The sequence below is a fragment of the Pithys albifrons genome, chromosome 24 (assembly GCF_047495875.1).
Source record: "Pithys albifrons albifrons isolate INPA30051 chromosome 24, PitAlb_v1, whole genome shotgun sequence".
In the NCBI taxonomy this organism is placed as follows: Eukaryota; Metazoa; Chordata; class Aves; order Passeriformes; family Thamnophilidae; genus Pithys; species Pithys albifrons.
In genome coordinates, this window is record NC_092481.1 from 4,254,450 (window position 1) to 4,276,115 (window position 21,666).

A 21,666-nucleotide genomic window follows, 5' to 3' on the forward strand; every position below is an offset into this window, starting at 1 on the left:
GTGGAAAAACCCCAAATCCCTCAACAATAGGAGTGATGCCTCCACCAGCGCGGTGACAGCACCTCTGCTCCGTGACTCAGAAAGCAAAGGTCGGAGGGAGCTGGTTTCTAACCTGGATGGCAGCGATCCCAGGGCAATTTACGTAACTGGTGTTCCAGAAAAGTCTCCTCGCTCTCTCAGCGGTGCCACCTCCCCCAGGAGTGGTGAAAACTTCCCCCTTGGGCCCCTACCCTTGGTGATTTTAGCCTCGAGGTGCAAAACTCCTCCCAAGCCTTAGTCCCTCTCTGCTGTTCCCATACACTGCTGGATCTCAGGGAGCGGTCTGAAGTCTGGCCCAGGTGTAGAGGGAAGAACACCTGTCCTGTTTTCCTCGCTGGAATCAAGTGTGTTTACTCACCACCTTAAACCACAGGGAGGTAAATTGCTAAAGTCCCGCTTGAGAACCTGAGACACAAAAAAAATCTGCAGAAATCTCACCTGCACGTGGCGCCTGACCCTGACCCCGGCCAAGGTGAGCTGGGGGAAGGGGCGAGCCAGAGGCTCCCTCCAGTTTCCGCTTACAATTAACACACCCGCTACTGCTGCAATGAGGAAAACAGCCCGTGCTGCTCCGGGGGCTGCCCCAAGCTGACAATCACAGCGGAACCCCCGGCCCGGCCCTCTCGGGAGCGATGCCGCGGTGCTGACACGCACCTGGGGCACCCGGCATTAGGGATTAAATGAACTCTCGCCCACGGCATCCACAGCCCCGGGCGCTGGCATGAGTTTCCTCCCGTTGTGAGTCTAGTGGCGGTTGCTGGCTTTTCAGGCATCTCCCTGCTTAGGACGGGAGAAACCACAAATCAAAAGCCCTGTCTCCCAGCAATAACCCACGCCCTGGCTCCGGGCGCACGGAGCCGTTTCGGGAATCGCCGCAGGACTTCCCTGCTCTCCCCGCTCCGAGCACAAACTCATCCTCCTCATGACTCCAGCGATGCTTCAGAGCAGATGCTCATCACTCACCGCACCCTTGTGCCAAGTGTTTGGCCCAGGCAGACCCTCCACAGAGCGCCCACCTGCACCGGAGGGCTCCAGGGGAAGCCGTGACATACCTGGCTGACTAAAATTGGGAAACCTCACCTTCGATGGCAAACACACCTCCAGACTGTCCCTGCAGCAGGGGTGAAACGCTGCCTGCACTCAAAACAGAGACCTCTTAACAGGCAATTTTAAATAGGAACGAGCAAATCTGACTGATTACCCATTGCAACATCCCCAGGTACGATAAAAGACTTTGACAGCATCAAATCCAGCCAGAACAATGGGAAAGCACCAAGGACTGTGAAACACCTGGGATAAAATCCCCACCTTCTCTCTGGTTTCTCAGGAGAGCTGCTAGTGCCAATTTGGATGAGATGTTTAACTAAAGAGTTCCAGAGTACAGTGACCCAGCCCGTTGCTCTGCAGAGGCGACAACTGCTGCAAGCTGTCCCTTCACTGGGCAATGGCTGTGTCGCGAGCCGTGGATGGGGACAGGGGCTGAGCACCATCCTGCACATCTGGCTTGGGGGTCTTCATGAGGAGGAAAAGTGGGAGGGACAGACATCCAGCGAAGTGACACAGGAGCGAGATCGGAGTTGGCAGCGCAGGCCTGTGCGAGCAGCCGGGGCTGGGAGGGCGAGGGACACCGCGGGAGGAAAAAAACCCCTAAACTGAGGTATTTATCCCCAGGGTCTTCAGCGGGATCCTTTTTCCTCCGTGCCGCGGAGATGCGGGAGCGCTGCCTGCGCTCCCCGAACCATCACAGCTTGCAAGGAGCAGCAGCGAGCGCGGCAGCCCCCGGTGCTCCGACCCCAGCCCCAGCGCACACACCGAGCCCCGGAGCAGCGCCGGCAGTGCTTCCCCGGCCCGGGGAGCGGCTCGGGGCGGCAGCACCGCATCCCCCGCCCCGCCGGGGTCCCGCCGGGGTCCCGCCCGGCCGGCCCGGGCGCTCCTTTGTTCGGCGGCGCCCCCCGCGCCGGAGCCGCCCCCTCCGTGGCGGTGCCCGCTCACCTCCGTGTCCAGATGCACCAGCTCCATGTCGGGCCAGGGCTCGGCGAGCTGGGCGAGCGGCATCGCTGCCGGCGGGTGCCCGCGCCGCCGGGCTGGCTCCGAGCGCCGCCGGGATGGGCACCCACCGGCTCCGCGCCCGGCCGGGGCGGGGCGGGGGGCGGGCGGCGGGGACCGGGGAGGGGCTGCGGGGATCCTGCGCCTGGAGCATCCGGCAGGCACAGCCCGGCGTGGAAAGGTTCAGGGTGGGAAAGCTCCCGCTCGTCCCGAGATCATCCAGTCCAGCTGTTCCCCCACCGCTACCCCGTGTCCCCAATTGGGTGCCGCCTCTACACGGCTTTGAAGTCACTCCGGGCATGGGGATTTCAACATTGCCCTGGGCAGGCTGTTCCAATGCCTGACCACCCTTTTGGTGAAGTATTTCTTAATATTCAATCTAAACCTCCCCTGGCACAGCCTGGGGCCGTTCCCTCTCCTCCTGTCCCTGTTCCCTGGAGCAGAGCTCGACCACCCCAGATCCCCCCTCCTGGCAGGGATTGCGGAGCCAGAAGGTCCCCCCCGAGCCTCCTTTTCTCCAGGCTGAGCCCTCCCAGCTCCTTCAGCCTCTCCCGGTGCTCCAGACCCTTCCCCAGCTCAGTTCCCTTCCCTGGACACGCTCCAGCACCTCAATATCTTTCATGTCGTGAGGGGCCCAGAGCTGCCCCAGGATTCGAGGTGCAGCCTCACCAGTGCCCAGCACTGCTCTGGGAAATCCAGATTCCAAGTCTGAGATGGGCCATGAGACACTGCTCATCACCTCCTGCAGAGCCCCCCACCTTCCCTACAAAACAGGGATAAAGAACACATCCACCTTTGGAGAGCCTCGGAGGAAAGGTGCCTTAAGTGCAGGTGTTCAGAATTCCTGGCTATTCCCACCTGTCAGGTTTCTCTAACAGGAAAAAGTTCTGTTCTACTCGATTTTGCCAACCCCCAAATGCACCATGTTTTCATGTTCCATTATAAAACTATTTGTTAAAAAATGAAAAGAAAGTAAATCTTGTTTAAGGATGCATCGCTAAGGGTTGACTTCATCAAGGTGTGGCTGGAAACATTTAACAAGCCTGAGTAGAAGCCTCTGGAGCTGGGATTATGCATTCTGAGGGCAGGTGTCCCAAATTACAGCCCTTGGCCCTTTACCTGTTCTGAGAGGGCAGTGCACTCTGAAAAAGCAAATTAAGCCAGAGCCCCACGCTTTGAAAAATTCCAGTGACTCTCCAAAGCACGTGAAGCTCATCTGTGAGTCATCACCATGACCTGCTTGTGATTTAGGAGAGAGCTGCCATCTTTTCTGCATATGGGGAATCAAGGGTAGAAAATTCCCACGGTGACATGTGTTTGAGCCAAGCCTGGGAATTGCTGTCTCCGAGTCCTGTGCTTGGAGCCCCATCTGTGCCGTGTGTGCTGGAGCCCCAGACAAAGGCATTAAACAACACAAATCCGCCCGGCTGGTACTCAGTGAGGTCCTGTTAGAGCCAATTAGACTCATGGCACTTGCTGCTGGAGGAAGCTGAAGCAGACCTTGTGGAGAGTTATTCACTCAGCTCCAAAGCCATCCGTAATTTCCCCTCGTTGCCTGGAACACGATGTGCCGCCTGGTTACATCCAGCCTCCAGCTGCTGCAACCTGCTTTAAATGGCATCAGTGACATGGTGATGGCAATGCCAGAATCCCATTTACCTTCTTCATTGGTTTGCCAAACCCTTTTCCCTTCCCTTCTGCTCTGGTGCAGGTCAGAGGGATCCAGGTGGGAATGCAGAGGGAGGTGAGTCCAGGACAGTGCTGTTTCCTTTTTGGAAGGAGAATAAAACTCTACTTGGTATCTTGCCATGGTTTAATGTCAGGCCCCATGAATCCATCACATCCTGGTGTACTTGGAGCTTCCCATCCAGGTGACAAGCCCACAAGGAATTTTGAGCCGTAGTGCCAGGCACAAAAGCCATTTCCCATCAGGTGACCCACTGATTGCCTCCCAACTTCCACACATGGAAGTCAGGCAGGATCAGGTGCTGAGCAGGAACCTCAGGCTGGGAAATTCCTGATTCCAAGACCACAACTATAATTATAAACGTTTTCTTTTTTTTTTTTAAGTTAAAAATAAATTACTGTTGAAGTGTTGAAGAGTTATAGTAGAAAAGCAGGTTTTCCTTTTCAAGGTCACAGTGAAAGGTCCATGGGCCATATCCAGAGCAAGGCCTATGGAGGGGAGGGAGACAGGAATGCTGCTGTTTCCACCCCTGGCAGGTCTCTTGGGATGCGGAAAGTCCATCATATATCATGGCAGAGACAGGCAGGCTGCCCCTGGACTTGACAAAAGACAGAAATCATGAAGCTTTATGGAGCAATCACTTCTTCAGGCTGGAAGAAGACAATGGCTCTAAACCCACGATACCACTGCACCTAAATAAAACTGCCAAATTATCCTGCCCACTCCTTGTAGTAAAACAGCAAATTAAAGACATTGCTGTCTTACAAATGACTTGTGAGTTATTATTCTCTGCATCTCTGCAGCTACTTTTTGTAAAGGCCAGGAGAGGATTTTGCTGAGGTAGCTCTACAGCATCTCAGAACTATAATAACACCCCAAAAAAGGCCTCAGTGACAGCACAGCAATACAGCAGCTCCAGGACTCCAAAAGAAACCATCTCTCTGCTGAGAGAAGGTATTATCAGACTGACCTTCCCTCAATTCCTGCACCTGATAATGCTGAATCCTAGTTGGATTAAAAGAAGGTGAAACGTGCCACAGGAGATTGCTGCTAAGTCCAGGGCAGGATGGCAGGGTAAGAGAAATGAGGTAGTGGTGTCCCCCAGGGTGTATTTCCAGTCAAAGAACAGCTATAAAAAGCATCCTTGATCCTGGAATCATGGTACAAAAAGCAAAATCCTCTGTTTGGGTGACTGTCATGGCTAAATACAGTGATTAAAACATATAGACAGGCATTTTTCTGAGACAGTTGCAGGCTGGGGAAAGCTGCTGCCATGGTAAACAGAGACTCTGGATCAGCTGCATCCTTTGTCAGTGCTGCATTCACTGAAAATTCAAAATGCTGCGGGTTTTAGTTTGGTTTTAAAACCATCAAATCCTCCTGAAATACAATTGTAGATATTTTTGCCTGTGCAGCTGGCTGGCTGTGCAAGGTGTTCCTTTGCAGAGAGGCTGACGACATTGTTAAGCCAGTTAAGGAGAAAATTAACTCTATCCCAGCCAAACCCAGGACATCCCCAAAGAAGCTGTTCCAAAGTGGATGGAGGCTGGTCCATATCATTGTCAATTTTCCCTTGTTATTCCAAAAGTTGGACGAGTGATTCTCCCCATAACCCCCCAGTGCTCCCATGACTCACCATATCCTTCCATTTTCTGAATCCAGGGATGTCTCTCATTCCCTGCCTGCTCTGGAAATGCTGATTTTATACACACAAGGAAATGCAAAAAGCTCACAGGCACAAGAACTCGAAGGGCTGAGTCCCAAATGTCTGCCACAATTTACCTGCCAAGACAGTCAATTAATTAGAGCTTTCAGCAAACTCTTTGTACTTTTCATATTGACTAACCAGTCCCAGAGCTCGTTGTTGTCCCACTGCCCTCCCAGGGAAACTGAGGCACGTTTTAAATGCCAGGGCAGAACTTGTACTCCATGTCCTGTCCTGTAATCCCCAGCTCTTCATTCAGCATCTCATTTCTTTGCCTCTTTTGCTTTGTTTTGCCACTGTAGAGGAAGAGATGATGGATCACCTTGTTTAGATCCCAGGAACATTCTTCCTTGGCGTGGTACAAACCACACTGAGATATAAAGCAGGGGCCCTAGAAATGAGAAAAATTGGCTGTGTTTAACAGCTTTTTGCTTTTTTGACAGATTTTTTCTGCTCCTCAGCACTGGGTGTGATTGCAGCTGCCTCAAATGCCAGCGTTTCCCAAGGCAGGTCCAGGCAGCAGTTGGAATGCAGGAACTGCCCCACAGCAGGCAGAGGATGCAGAGCCCTTGGGGAAGCGCAGCCCAGGCAGCTCCCACTCCCCTGGATTGTGCAGACTGAGGATATTCACAGAGCAAACACCTCAAACCTCTGCTGACATTCCCACGCAGGTGAGAATCACATTCCCTTGCTCAGCTCACCGGCATTTCTGAAGGTGTCCAAACTAAATCCGTTTTTTCCCCTCCCATTTTGCCCGCTGCTCCTGCAGATTCTCCGTGTGCCAGGCCCACCCTGCTCATACGTGGTGTTCCATAAACTGCTCCATCCCGAACCCCCTCCCAGGGAGCCCCGTGGTGAAGCACACGCAGCTCAAAACAGGGAATTCTGCTGCGTTGGCTGAGGGAGATGTGCTTAATTTGTGGATTTTGTACGTATCTCTGAGGAATCCTGAACTGCAGCCAAGGGATGCCGTGGGGAGAGGGACCCGTCGGAGCCGGGATGTGCCCGGGGAAGGCGGTGGGGAAGGAGCTGCGAGGCAGCGAGGCCAGATCTGCTGGTTGTCATGGATACAATCGCTGCCCGGCTCCTGTATCAGTTACCTTCCCTTTCCTGGATGCAAATAAAGGAGTGGTGGTCGGCTCCGGCTCCGGCTCCTGCTCCTGCTCAGGACACCCGAACAAAGGAGAAAACCCTCTGGTTCAACCCCAGCCATCCCTACACATCGTCGGAGGGGAGAGTGGGAGGTGACTCGGTGTTTCGGTATTCGAACTATGTGAGGCCAATAATGCTCTGCCCAATGGCCTGTGGTTCTGTCCTACCCTTTGGCTGTTTCCTGGGACCTCAGAGGAGCCGTTTCACAGCCCATCCAGCCTCCTGGATCCATGACAAGCTGCTGAGGACTCGGGTTGTGCCAACTGCATCCTTGCTGTGCTCAGCACATCCCCCGGCTGAGCTCTGCGGCTCCACCGACCTGCTCTTCCTTCAAAAAATGAGAGGTCAAGAGTGGCTCAAACTACACTTGGAATCATGGAATGGTTTGGCTTGGAAGGGGCCTTAAAGGTGGTTTCATTCCAACCCCCTGCCATGGGCAGGGACACCTTCCACTATCCCAGGTTGCTCCCACCTGACCTTGGGCACTTCCAGGGATGGGGCAGCCACAGCTTCTCTGCCCAACCTGTGCCAGGGAACAATTTCTTCTGTAAAACTTTCCTTTTTCTACCTGAAAAAGGCTTTTCCACAAACCCCTTTATAAAATACAAGCAATTCTTCACTTTTTTTTTCTTTTTAATTTTAATTTTTAAAGCAGGTTTGCAGCCTGGGTGGGAAGTTATTTAGAGCGAGTTATCCGGCAAATTTTGTTTTTAATGGGCACACGTCTATGTTTGTAGTTTATTCCAGTTAGGGCAATGTGAGGGAGTGATAACATGAAAGAGAAAACTATTAGAAACTATAAACAGGAGTGAAGCTGCCAGGGCTGTTTGCACCGACCCCAGCCAGGGAGAAACCTGAGTAAACACAGCACTAAGTGCAGTGGCGTTTATGGTTCTTTTAGCTTTGAGATCTTATAAACAAGTGATGAGGCTTTTAAGTGGATACAAAAAGATGCCTTTGGTTTCGTGCTACTTCCAGAGCACACAGGGCCCAGTTTCTCCAGACAGGGGAGGGGAAAACAAAAACACATTTCAACAGAATCCCAGTGAGAGGAAAATGCCATCCCAGTGTTTGTGGGTCTCGTCCTGCAGCTGAGCAAGTCCCATCCTGCTTCAGAGGGCACACACAGATACCTGTTCCTAATCACCCCATTCTGGGGTTTGGGATGCCACCACTCCACATAAAAAATAATTTAAAAAATTTTAAAATTGTAAGTGAATTTCAGAAATCCTGATGAGAAGCCCCAAGACACCAGAAAACCATTTTCCTTAAGGGGAAACCAAATTTTATTTCTGACCTCAGAGCAACATGACTGGCAGCATTTTATTTCTCAGTCCTCTAAGTAAGCAGAGACCATTGCACACACCCAGCCTTGAAAAGATACATCCCAAAACCAGGGAGAGAAATAAACTTCTAAAATGTGAAAAATTATCTGACTGGGAATATTTTGGCCTAATGATCAACTGTATTGCATAGGAAGGCACAACAAGCACGATTTTTTGAAGGGGTGGGGGAAGGAGGTGATTTCATCATTTAGGGAGAAGAGCAGGACTCCAACTTCTCTTCTAATGCCACTTGTTTTCTGTGTGTTTGAAGCTGCCTCAGGCAGTGCAGAGCACAGGTGTGACTCAGCTTCATGGCCAAGGAGGAGTCACAGCCACACTGTGCTCAATTGTTTCCTACTTTGGGAGTGAACAAAAGACACAACAGGTTCGGTGACATCAGAAACCCGATTCCCTGGCAGAAGAAAATCTGTCTGTCCCTCATCAGCATCACAAAACCCCCCAAACAAACAGATTCTGGATTTAGTGAGGCTCTTGGATGTTTTGCACGTCTTGTAGCACACTGTAAAATGGTGCAGAAATACAAGGTTGGTACTTTGTGCTTGACTTTTTAATTGCTCTTTCCCTCCTCCCACCTTCCTGAGTAAAGGAAGGAGCTTGGAGGCTGTTCTTTAGACATTCTTCTTCCCAAAGAGGCTCTTGTGGTTTGTATTAGAACTGTCAGGACTGTCCAGCTGGGCCTTTTCTGGCTCTCTGAGGAGAGGTTTGGTGCCCTCCTGGGTGAGTTTACCAAGAGTACTCACACCTCTGCTGACAAGAGAGGGACCACTTGATCCTTAACTAGAAAAATCCTCTCTCAAAATTATCCTTTAGTGCCCATTCAGGCACTCCAAGTTCACCCCAAAGGGTTTTCCATCAGCAGACTACAAATCCACCTACCTAAGTCTTGTGTGCTGCTCTCATTTTATTGTCACACTGCAGAGCTGCTCAGAGGAGATAATTTCCAGCATCAAAAGCAAGAACTCCCTTTTCTCTTCCTCTAAACTTTGTGGGCACTCATGTGATCGAAGCCACCTCTTTGTCACACTCTGACTGTGCCTTTCCTCTGTGGGAAATCAGATATTTGCTCCCAACCTGGTTTCAGAAATTCCTGGCCAGACCTGCTGTCTCGTTTTTCTATTTACAGTCTGCACAGAATCATTTTCTCCCTCAACCTGAGAAGCCACTGACATGGTGTTGGAGATAAATGTCCTGTGGCAGCTGCCCAGCACCTGATATGGTGGAAATAGGGTCAGTGTGTCGGAAATTGATAATAAATAACATCTGATGTAATGTTATTTAACTCAAAAGCATTCTATCAGATATAAGGACTCTGGGATATGCTGCAATCCTTAAAATAATATAAGGATCATAGTGCTATTAGCTGTTAACACTCAGTAACACCAGATACATGTTGAAAGGGACTATTGATCAACAGAGATGGGAAACAGTTTTTTGGCAGCTGTTTGCCAGTTGGAAGTTAATATGGGAGTCAATTACCAACAGATAAATGTCCCTTCAGCAGATCACCAGCAGAAGCTTTTGAAGAGGAAGATACAGGCATGGGTTTAAATATCATCACTGTACACACTGAAACAGATGGGTTGAAATATCAGCACCGTGGTCTTAGAAATTAATCTTTCAGTGAAGTGGAAGGGCTGTGGCAGGAAGCAAAGCAGCTCAGGAACAGGGTAAGGCAGCTCAGGAACAGGGTAAGGCAGCTCAGGAACGGGGTAAGGCAGCTCAGGAACAGGGTAAGGCAGCTCAGGAACAGGGTAAGGCAGCTCAGGGACAGGGTAAGGCAGCTCAGGAACAGGGTAAGGCAGCTCAGGGACAGGGTAAGGCAGCTCAGGAACAGGGTAAGGCAGCTCAGGGACAGGGTAAGGCAGCTCAGGGACAGGGTAAGGCAGCTCAGGGACAGGGTAAGGCAGCTCAGGAACAGGGTAAGGCAGCTCAGGGACAGGGTAAGGCAGCTCAGGGACAGGGTAAGGCAGCTCAGGGACAGGGTAAGGCAGCTCAGGGACGGGGTAAGGCAGCTCAGGGACGGGGTAAGGCAGCTCAGGAACGGGGTAAGGCAGCTCAGGAACGGGGTAAGGCAGCTCAGGAACGGGGTAAGGCAGCTCAGGGACGGGGTAAGGCAGCTCAGGGACGGGGTAAGGCAGCTCAGGGACGGGGTAAGGCAGCTCAGGAACGGGGTAAGGCAGCTCAGGGACGGGGTAAGGCAGCTCAGGAACAGGGTAAGGCAGCTCAGGAACAGGGTAAGGCAGCTCAGGAATGGGGTAAGGCAGCTCAGGAACAGGGTAAGGGAGATCAAGAACAGGGTAAGGCAGCTCAGGAACGGGGTAAGGCAGCTCAGGAACGGGGTAAGGCAGCTCAGGGACGGGGTAAGGCAGCTCAGGGACGGGGTAAGGCAGCTCAGGGACGGGGTAAGGCAGCTCAGGAACGGGGTAAGGCAGCTCAGGGACGGGGTAAGGCAGCTCAGGAACAGGGTAAGGCAGCTCAGGGACAGGGTAAGGCAGCTCAGGAATGGGGTAAGGCAGCTCAGGAACAGGGTAAGGGAGATCAAGAACAGGGTAAGGCAGCTCAGGAACAGGGTAAGGCAGCTCAGGAACAGGGTAAGGCAGCTCAGGGACAGGGTAAGGGAGATCAAGAACAGGGTAAGACAGCTCAGGAACAGGGTAACGCAGCTCAGGGACAGGGTAAGGCAGCTCAGGAACGGGGTAAGGCAGCTCAGGAACGGGGTAAGGCAGCTCAGGGACAGGGTAAGGCAGCTCAGGAACGGGGTAAGGCAGCTCAGGAACGGGGTAAGGCAGCTCAGGGACAGGGTAAGGCAGCTCAGGAACAGGGTAAGGGAGATCAAGAACAGGGTAAGACAGCTCAGGAACAGGGTAAGGCAGCTCAGGAACAGGGTAAGGGAGATCAAGAACAGGGTAAGACAGCTCAGGGACAGGGTAAGGCAGCTCAGGGACAGGGTAAGGCAGCTCAGGAACAGGGCAAAGCAGCCTGCACAGAGCATGTTTGTGACTCCTCATGGTCCTGCCGCCTTTTGCACCAGTCAGCAGGAAAATTGATTTATTTGCCTCCCAGTGCATGGTGGGAACTGTGTCTAAGTGCAAAACCCCTGCAGAACCCTCGAGTGGGTGATGCTGGAAGGTTCCTCCCTTGAGGAGAACCTGGCACTGCACAGGGAATTGCACAAGGAGCAGAGCATGGGAACTGTGCTGGGGAGCTGCACATCAGCACGAGGGAGTCCCAGGTCTGTCCTTACCTCTGCCAGGTTGTGCAACGTCACCTGCTCAGACACTGTTACCTCGTGCCAGGCAGGAACCTGATGGATCTGAGGCTGCAAACCAAACCTGTGCTGTTCTCCCTGCTCTGGTGCACCGAGGCTGGGAATGCTCAGACCCAGTTCCGGCCACACAGCACGTGACAAGGACCTTGGGGTGACATTGGGGAGGTTTATCTCAAACAATCTGTTTGCTGCTGGGTGCGAGGCAGGCTCACAGTGTAGGATATCACAGAGCTGGAGCCAGCACACGTCAGTCCCAGCAGCCCGACCTGCTCCGTGAAGGGCAGGAGGAGAGGGTTTATCAGCATTCCCAGCTCTGGGCTGAGCTGGCCTATTATTTTCATAGAATCCCAGAATGCTTTGGAAAGGACCTTTAAGTCCATCTTCTTCTACCCCCTTGCCACAGGCAGGGACACCTTCCACTAGCCCAGGTTGCCCCAAGCCCTGCCTTTCCTCCCCAGACACAAACCATAAGCTGAAAGTGGCTCATCTCTGCTTTACTGATCAAAATTGCTCATTCATCGAGTTAATCAATAAGCCAAACTCCCAAAGCATTCCCTGCAAACAGATGGGAACCCTGCCCTGCTCATTTTGCTAATGACAGAACGATCTGTAGGTTCATTACCCAGGAACTACCAGGGCATGGTGAGAGGGTGTGTTTGTGGGAATAAAATCTACATGTTTTTCAGCACACTCAGGTGTCCCTGAAACTTTTTATTTCAATGTTTGCTACACCTCCATGCCACCAGCATTTATACTTGTGACTGGAAATCTCTGCCTTCTGACTCTTTCCTGTAATTCTGGGGGGTGTTTTGCCCACTTCATCCAATAAATGCATAAATCCCCACCCCAATAAATGCATAAACTCCCATCCCAATACATTCATAAATCCTTGCCCTGAGCAGGGACTGAGAACTGAAGCAAAGGAATGAGTTTGGCTTATCAGGAGCTCATCTTTCCGTTCTGTATCCACTTCAAGGAAGTATCATGAGGGTGTCAAGTGCTTCCCCTGCAATCTTGCCAGCTCTGGGAAGCAGCCACTTCCTTTCCAGCTTTACACTCTGCTCCTTGGAAAAGGCAAACATGGAAAGCATGTGCCAGAAGGAGATAACCCAACGACTGAGGCTTTTGATAATGTAAAAGGTGAAGGAAAACCAGCAATTGATGGCATTGCTTCAGCCCAATGCACGTCAAAGAGTGACTTAAATGCAGTGCTGGTAACAGTTGCTGGCTGGCAGAGTGACCCCACAGCTTTACAGCATCAGAAAAATCCCTTTGGGGAGACTTGTAAAGAGATTATGAATTTGCACAGATATTACAATTCATTTCTCTAGGTTTAACTTGTACAGAAAAAAGCACATGCACTGAAAATACTGGCACACAAAAGCAAAAGGAAACATGACAAAAAGCACAGGAAGCTTTCCTGTAAATAAGGTATTATTTCTTTGAACCTTATTATTTATTTTGTGATCTCAGGTTGAAGATTCAGCAAGTCTGATACAAGAAGTTTGTGCCAGCAAGCCTTAAAGTGACCAGGTTTATATGATACTTATTTAAATCTGGGTTTGGGATAAAGTATCCCTTCCCAGCTGAGGACAGAGGAGATGGAGAGTGGCAGCTCCAGTTTAGGCTCAGACTTGCAGGACATGAACCACAGCAGCTGCAACAATGGCCTGAAGAGGTAAAGGAATGGTCCAAAGATTCCTAAAATAGAATTTGGGAAGCCTAAGTTCAAAGGCTTGATATACCATGGATAGATTCCTGTGAAATGTCAGCTATGCCTGTAAACTGATGAGGAATTGAGCACTCTGTCTGGATTTCGAGTGAAAACGTCACAAAAACTAGAAAGAGAAGCTCAGAGGGGACTCCCTTTGCTCTGGTGAGTATTGTCTGACCAATGCTGAGCCTCTCTTGGTGGCAGAGGATGGAGGTGCTGGAGCAGCACTTCTGCTTTCTAAAAGAAAATAACACAGATCGGACGCTGACAATCCTGGCTTCAATCTACCCAAATTTGCTAAGCTGCTTTTGGACGCTCCCTGCTATTTGTTGGGCTCCCAGCCCCAATTCTGTGTTTCCAGGTACCACCGTGTGGCGAAGGGAAGGAACAGGCTGTTAATCAAAGCTTGTTAATGAGCTAAACGGCAGCGCACAAATCCCCGAGTCCACTGGGCTGTGGCGAGGAGACACCGAGGGGTTGCCAAATCCATCCTTCCCTTGCCAACGTGCCTCAGACCCAGCTTAGTTCTGAAATCGTGGGTAATTCTCCTGCAAGAGAAACTGATTCAGGATCAATGGAATTTTCCTCTGCAGGGCTTGGCAACACGGAAGGCAGTTGGATCATGGCATGGCAGGGAAACCTGAGCATCTCCCACCAGGCTGCAGGCCAACAAGACCCACTCACCAAGCACCCACAACACAGCAACAACCTCTGGTATTATCTACAGTAAGAAGGAAATTATGAGGAAACCTCATTTAATTGCCTAAATTTACAATCAGTCCTCAGGCTAAACTCAGAACCCCCAGTGCGGGTTGTTCAGCTCCTGTGCTGAGGTAACACTGAATTTCATAAAGAAGCACCAAGGTACCATTTCTTTACAACAAAGGCAAACAAAATCTGTCTGGGCAGTGCAAGAATAGTAATCTAGAGGGACCTGATTAGTGGTAATCTCGTAGTAACTCCTCTCTATCTTCACAGGTGACTTACACACTCATCTCTGCACAACCAACAAACCTGAGAGCAGGGGAGAGCTGCTGCCTGGAGGGAAACTTGTTAAAACTCCAAAACTAAACTCAGTGGGATAATTGAGTAGGAATAAATGAAATCCACTATCAAACCTGTTTAGAAGGGGAAAACTAGAAATTTTGAGGCTTGTGTGTTCAGTAGCAAAATGGAAAGTATTTTAGTTCCTGCAGGTGCCTTGGAAGGTGGAGGGAGGAGCTGCTCCACACCTGGGCCATCTCAGCCACCACAGGACTGTTCCTTCTACCTCCTCCAGATACTTCTTGGTTTGATATACTTAAGGCAGTGAAATGATCATGTTTGGAGGCTTTAATGCACTTTAAAAGATCTCACAGGAAGTTCTCCCTGATGCCTTCCTTCTGCCACAACACAGATTTTGTGGCTCCCTTTGCAAGGAGATGTTTAAACCCCAAAAGATCAACAAAACAGTTTTTTATAAAAGGTTTTAAAAACAACCCAGCCTTTCACATCAGGAATCTTCTAAAGCCAAGTTACTAAAGCTCTTTATTAGCCTCAATCAACTTTACTCAGCATCAGCTCCCCCTGTGCCATCTCCCTCCCATCCCTTACAAACGATGGGCTCACTCTGTAAATGGTGAATTTAACTTGAGCTCCATTTCGTCTCCACGAACTGCAGGATAAGGAGCCATTTCTCAGGAATTATGGCCAGCAATATTAGTCCCTGGGTATGGTATTACCATATCTGGGATGATTTAGGGACAATGACATCCCTGTGCCTTCAAGCCGGGTGATTCTTGTGACACAAATGATCCTGCAACTCAGTATCTGCTGGATGCACTCACTGAATTTAGTCCATTTTCCTTCCTTGTTCTGTTTCATCCCCACCTGTGGGAGGCCTCAGGGGCAGGAGGAGTTCACTGCCACTTTTTCCAAATAATCTAAACCTACTGTCTTTTAGTTTGAAGCCATTCCCCTTTGTCCTGTCACTCCAGGCCCTTGTAAATAGTCTCACACTCCATCTTTCCTGTAGTCTGCCTTCACTGGAAGGACACAAATTTCTCCCAAATTTCCTCATAGCAAAGGTGTTCCATCCCTCTGATCACCTTGGTGCTCTGCTCTGGACTCACTCCCACAGCTCCATGTCCTTCCTGTGCTGGGACCCCAGGGCTGATGCAGATCTGCAGGTGGGGCGTCACCACAGAGGACCCTCAGCTTGATTTAAAAGAGGATGCTCCATGTCTTTTAAGTTGGGAAATAATTGCACATTTTGCTGCACAGCACTGGTCCCCTCCAGCAGGGGATTGGTGGGGTTTCCACGTGTGTTCCCATCAAACTGGTGGTCTCCAGTTCCCCAAAACTTACACCAAAAAAGGACAAAGCCTGTGCTGATGCAGAGCCCACCTGACAGACTGGCTCATTAACTGCACCCAGCAGCACAAATCCCATTCCCAGCAGATACACTGAGGCCATTTTCCATGTAAAATGATTACAATTTAACAGAAAAAAACCCTTCTTTTTAGCTTCAGGCGTTCTGGCAGGTGGTGATGCAGATTTGTGGTGCCTCTAACCACTAACCAGGCACAGGCTGCAGCACAGAGCTCCTCAGCTTTAATTTACACAACTAATTAGTTGGATTTACTGGCTTTAGCATCCCTCACCCTCTATTTGCTTAAGGAGAAATAGATGAGCCCTGCGTGTCGAGTCATGCCCAGCAGGCCAATAACTCCAGTGCAGGGCACATCCAGTGGGAAGCACATCAGATATAACAAGAACTTGGAATCTCAGCCCTGAAAATATCCATTGATTCCTGTGGAGAAGGGACAGGCAGAGCCCTCCCCAAGTCATGACACAGAACATCCACAGCGGGTTAAAACTTCTTTATAACGTCTTTTATATGAGGATGTTTGGATCAGCAAGTATATTCCAGACCAGGATAAAGGAATTTACAAGTTTTGTAGCAAAACCAGAAGTGTCAATACTTGCTAAAGCATTTTCAGTATCAGCACAGGGTGATGTGCTTGGAAAGGACACTGGCAGTTGATTCAGTGGATCTGAGATGGTCTGAGGTTTGGAAGCTCCCTGGTTAGCAGGGAGACAGCAGGGCGAGGAACTACAGAGGAGCTGAGGGGGCAGATGCCACAGAAAATCCTCATTTTCCTGCTCGGCTGGAGAAAACCTGTATGGCCCTGCACAGGGCAGCACACACAGACCGCTGGGGGCTGGAAAGATTGAGTAGAAGTTAAGGAGTAACTTCTTCAACAAAGAGCACCCCTGCAATTCCCCTTCATTAGCAGCACTTCAGTTAATGACTGGGAGTGAAGTAGCAGCCCAACCACAACGATGGGCAAAGGGAACACCAGAACATTCCTCTGGCAACTTGGCCAGAGGCAACCCCCTCAGAACCCAATTCCTTTGGAAGTGCTCCCTCTCTTTGTGGATGCCCAACAGGTATAGCCTACCTTGCTTTTGTAGAGTTATTTCAAACTTGCAGATTTAAAAGTATAGTTACTACCTTAATGCAATTACATTACTGTGAGAAATCCCAATTTCACCACCCAGAGAGTGTTTATGGTACCACCCAGGCTGTGCCCAAGTCCCAAACCATTCCAGAACCTCAAGACTCATTCCATCTAGTACTTGGAAAGTTGGATTCAGTGGGAAATGTCAAGTTCACCCCCACCAACACCCCTCTTGCTCCCTATGATGGGACAAGGCACAGTGAACCAGAGCAACATCACACAACTCCAACAGCCACTCTGGCCACTCCTGGACTTGCTTCCTGCTTTTCCCAACACCTCAAACCCCACACAGGGCTCCTCCCAAGATGCATCTCTTGGAGAACACCCTGGAAAACCAACAACCTCCTCTCCCTGCTCCCACTGCTGGGAAGCCAAAGCCTTTCAGCAGCCACATCCCACTGCTTGGCTGCTCAGGCGCCTGGGCAGGAGCCCTTTCTAAGCTTCTGGGTGGGGTTTGTTAAAGACTATTAATAAGATTATTCATCATTTTTCTATTTGCTAGGGTGAATGTGACATACCAGCTAAGGTAACACAGGATGGAGCAGTTCATATTAATCCATCTCACTGTTCTCTGTACATGCAGCTGCCCCCAAACACCTCCAGCACTCCTGACACTGAAAATTTCTGTATGGGAAACTCTGCCCTGCTCGTTTTCACTGGACTCCCTCTGAAACCAGCACAGGTTGAAACAGGTCACTGAACTTAATCACAAACAGACACTGAAATCCCAGGGAAGGCAAAGCAGAGATGGAAAAAAAATATTCCATCTGACAGTCACTGAAGGAGACGTTTACACAGGGGGTTTGGGTTTGGCTCTGCTCTAGAGTCCAAGTAGCAACTATAAAAATGGTGCATTTTTACTCAACAAATCTCATCTCCTGCTTAGTCACTACCCCAGCCAGGTCTGGATTCGATTAGCAGGAGCAACAATATTCAAATTTAAGTGCAGAAATGTAACACATCATCAGTTTTATGGAGCTAGTTCTGCTTTCACTCCCAAGAAAAGCTCACTAGAACTTGCTTTTCTCTGCAGCAACTGCAAAATCACTGTATTCCTGTTTTATACAGGACCATTTTTAAGGACAATAATTATCTCAGTAGATTCACTTATGTGCTCCATTTTGGGCCTTGCCAGTAAGCCAAGAGTTTCAGGACAGCCTGCAGCAACCTAGTTTTTAGCTAAGGAAACTTGGCTTTTAGGTAAGCAAATCCCACTTTTCAGTTGTAAATTAAGACTGAATTAATTATCCCAATGAAAATGTAAACATGTAGACATGCACAGAGCAAGTTCATAAACGACATGAGATGAAATAAAGGCAAGGGAAAATAGGAAGCATTAAGAACAGTCCAAGCCAAACCGTATCCAGCTTTATTAAAGGTACTTTTCATGAACAATCATGGTAATTCAGGCAGGACATGGGCTACAATCTGCAACATTTTACAACAACTGTCAAACTCCCCTCCCTTTGTGGACTACTGAAACGGAAAAGTTGCTACAAACCAGAGGAATCTTCAGCTCACACTTGTAGAGGCAAAACTTTAGAGTGAGGGTGGACACGTTCACATCAGTGCGTTGTTTGACAACTCTGCGCAAACCAACCCTGACTTTTACAGGAAAGTAAAATTTAAATGCAGGTTTCTGTATCTGAAGATCCACAATAGAAAAGAGGAAGGGCAGCTCCATTTTTGAGCCAGTATATCCCAAATTAGACACCAGAAATCCAGATCACCTGACAATGGATTGAGTGTGGTGTGTCCCAAAATGCCGGATTTGCCACGTTTTGGAGTGACAGGCTCTGGGTAAACAGGGAGACAGCAAAGGAAAACTGGTGGCATTAAGTTTTGGAGTAGGCAACGGCATCTTGGGAGCTTTGATGTTCACTTGACTTAAACTGACACGCAGCATCAGGGAATCCCTTCCTCCTCCCTTTAGGAAGGGCCCTTCTTCCAAAAACTGGGGGACTGGAAAAAGCTTTTCTTATTAAAATGTAGGTTTTGAGAAATAGACTAAATGACATTTGTCCCCACTGCTCCCCAACCCACCCCCCAGAACACAACAACGAAGCGGTCTGTGTGCTAACAACATAGCTTAAAAAAAAGTAAACCAAAATTCTGCATTGTTATAAAACTTGATAAAAAATAGTATTTCAAACTGTACAGTCACCAGAAGTACACAGTTATCAAAAATTCACACATTTTACTTGGCTTCACCAGCACCTTCGGCTTTCTGTGCCTGAAAAAAAAGGGGGAACAAGTCAATACATTAAAAAAAATGAACTTCTTTTTCTAAATGGCAAATCCCTGAGCAGAACAAGCATTCTCTGGGCAGCACTGCTCTGAGTTTCAACAAAACTAAGTAATTTTTAATAAAATTAAATCTAACATTTGAGGCACTGCAGAAGACAACTTGAAGTCGCTTTAGACGTGCAAACTTTACAGAACAAGAACAGTAACTTCCCTGTGGCAACACCACCTGGCAAACAAACTTTAACTCTTTACCAACATCTGCCATGTCTGTGGATGTGTCGTTAAGTGTCATAAGCAACAGATCTAAATGGGCAATAACTCCTTGGCACAAGCCAAGGCCTGTCCCTGTGTGAGAGGGAAAGGAATAAATCCTGATGTAAGACAGGCTGCTGTGATACCTGGTCTGTTTTGGCATCTCCGTTTTCTGCAGGGTTGTTTCCCTCCTTGCCAGCATCAGCTTTTCCCTTCTTCCCCTTGGGCACCTTCTCGCTCTTCTGCAAAGGCAAGATGGTATTTGGTGTCACTCGGCCCCAAAGGACAGAGCACACCAATGTTTGTGCATTTCAGGGACTGACCACCACTGTGAAGAGTCTTCCCTTTGGTACTTTTAATACAGATTTTGTAAACTGTGGAAGCTTCCAGTGCCACTTTATGAAGGGACAATGCAGGTCAAACTCATCACTACACACACTCTCAGTAAAAGGTTTATTAGTTATTACCAAAGATAAACTTCAGAACCCATTTACCTCTCAACTCACCTTTGGAGCTGCCTTTTTAGGTTTGGGCTCTGGCTTCGGGGGAGCAGGTTTCTGTAAGGGAGGAAAGACCTTGTGTTAGAGAATCCTGGAATGGTCTGGGTTGGAATGGGCTTTAAAGTTCATCCAGTGCCACCCCCTGCCATGGGCAGGGACACCTTGACCATCCCAGGGTGCTCCAAGTCCTGTCCAGCCTGGCATTGGACACTTCCAGGGATGGGGCAGCCACAGCTTCTCTGGGCAACCTGTGCCAGGACCTGACCACGCTCACAGGGAACAATTTTTCCCAATATCCCATCTAATCCTGCCCTCCTTCAGCTTAAGGCCATTCTCTCTTGTCCTATCACTGCATGTCCTTGATACAAGTCCTGTTCCAAGGACTCTTCTTAAAATAATTTATTCCCGTTATTTAAGAGAAGCAACTGCTTTTTAAAAGACACTCTGCCTAAATAGGTCAGTTTTAGGAGACCAAGCCAAAACATTTGAAACTGAAGCAGTTACTTGATTTGTCAATTACTTCACCACTCCCACAGCACCACACAATGGGGCAGTTCCTTAAGCCAGTAACTTCTTTCCAACTGACATGATGTCTCCAGAGCACCTCCAGCTCTGACACAGATTTACACATCTAAAATACCAAGTGTTGTGACATCTCTGCCCAGCAAGAGGATACTCACAGCAGATAACCTCGCTGATCTCCGTTGTGGCTGTTGAAAAAGGAAAATTTTTCAGTTTAATGTCATGGAATATGAACCCTCAAAAACTCATCAAGTAACTCTCACTTCAAAGTACTAAAACACCCAGAAATTGTGCTTTTAGCTCTTAGTTTTTAGCAATTAAGATTTTAGTTCCCTATTCCCAAGAAACACGAGGCTATGCCATTGAAATCACTAACAGCTGATAACAGTTAAGTAGAGCTTTCATGGTTAAAAGCAGATTTTTCACGATTAAAAGCCAGTTAAGACTTTGAAAAGTCGGAATCAATTACAAGCAACCCCCACCCTGCTCCTCAATTATTCTGATGAAGTTCAACATCATCTTCCAACGGGACCACTTGATCATCCAACTTTCCCAAAACACCGAACTTCTTACCTCATCCTTAACTTTGGCCTTATCGCCCTTGGTCTCTCCTTCAGCCTGTGGACACAGGTTGTAGGGACAGGTGATGGGGGAGCGCGGTCAGGACATAGAACCGCTATTTTAACCCCCAAAAAACCAAAATGGGGACCAGCCCCGGCGGTGCCAGGGCGGGGGATGCCGGGGCACAACCGCACAGCGCCCCAGGGCGGGGGGGCGGGCGCTGCCTGTGTGGGGTCCGTGTGTGTGTGCGGGGTCCCCGCTGTCCCCTCGGGCTGTGCCCCTCTCCCGCCGCCGCCGCCGTTTTGGCGGCAAAGCTTTGCCGCCGCTTCCCGCCCTTTCCCGCCCCACACCGGCGCTCCCCTCCCCCCCACACCGCCCTCCCGCCAAAACCAACCGGTTCGGACCGGCCGGGCCCCGCCGCGGGCCCCCTCAGGCCTCTCCCCCCGGTACCGGCACCGGGCCTGGCGCCGCCGGTACCGCCCCGAGCGGGAGGGCAGCGCGGAGAAACCCGGGGCGGGGAGCGCGGAGAGAACGCGTAGTCCCGCCCCCCCCTTCCCACAGACACCGTGAGGGGGGAGGGAGGACGCCGTGAGGGGAAGGGGGGGCGGCGGCACCGGGAGGGCACCGGGAGGGGGTGGCGGAGGCCACGGGGAGGAAGTGAGGGAGGGCGGCAGCCCCACGTACCTTTCTCTTCGGCATGGCTCCGTGTGTGTGTGTGTGTGTGTGGCGTGTGTGTGTGAGGGAGAGCGGAGCGCGCTGCGTGAGGGGGCGGAGGGAGGCGGCGAGGGGAGGGGAAGGTGCGGGCAGCGTCGGGCGCGCTGAGGGGGCTGTTTGGGGGCGGCGGGGAAGCGGCGGCAGCGGAAAGCGATGTGTGTGTGAGTGTGCGTATGTGAGTGTGTGTGTGAGGGGCTGCAGCCGGTGCGTGCCCCGCGCGCGCTCCCCGACCCTCCTCACTAATTGGGGGATTGGGGTGTTTATAAAGTTTTATATAGAGCCGGACGCGGCCCAACCGGTTCCAGCCGGATCCCCGCCGCCCCGAGCGCCCATTGGCCCGCGCGGGTCACGTGGGGTGGGGCCGAGAGGAGGGAGGGGGGGATGGATGGAGATGGGGGGGGGGGGGGCGC

At 50.3% G+C, this 21,666-nt stretch overlaps 2 protein-coding genes and 1 long non-coding RNA gene across 3 annotated transcripts in view; 1 reads left to right on the forward strand and 2 right to left on the reverse strand.

Annotated features, from left to right (window-relative positions):
- Nucleotides 1-2,189, reverse strand: part of RPS6KA1 (ribosomal protein S6 kinase A1) — a 39,821-nt gene extending 37,632 nt beyond the window's left edge. The window contains exon 1 of the mRNA XM_071576490.1: nt 2,032-2,189. Coding sequence (XP_071432591.1) covers nt 2,032-2,094 — 63 coding nt within the window. The 5' untranslated portion in view covers nt 2,095-2,189. The remainder of the gene's footprint in view (nt 1-2,031) is intronic.
- LOC139682296 (uncharacterized) lies at nt 1,171-7,793 on the forward strand. Its single transcript, XR_011699623.1, has 3 exons — nt 1,171-1,696; nt 5,921-6,148; nt 6,247-7,793. It is a non-coding gene; the product is annotated as an uncharacterized lncRNA (long non-coding RNA).
- A 10,008-nt stretch (nt 7,794-17,801) lies between these two features.
- Nucleotides 17,802-21,596, reverse strand: HMGN2 (high mobility group nucleosomal binding domain 2). Its single transcript, XM_071576516.1, has 6 exons — nt 21,227-21,596; nt 20,555-20,599; nt 20,140-20,169; nt 19,466-19,516; nt 19,106-19,201; nt 17,802-18,693 (listed from the first exon to the last, which is right to left on the reverse strand). Exons 1-6 carry the CDS (start codon nt 21,239-21,241, stop codon nt 18,658-18,660), a joined length of 273 nt encoding a protein of 90 aa, XP_071432617.1. The 5' UTR covers nt 21,242-21,596; the 3' UTR covers nt 17,802-18,657.
- Between the last annotated feature and the right edge of the window lie 70 nt (nt 21,597-21,666).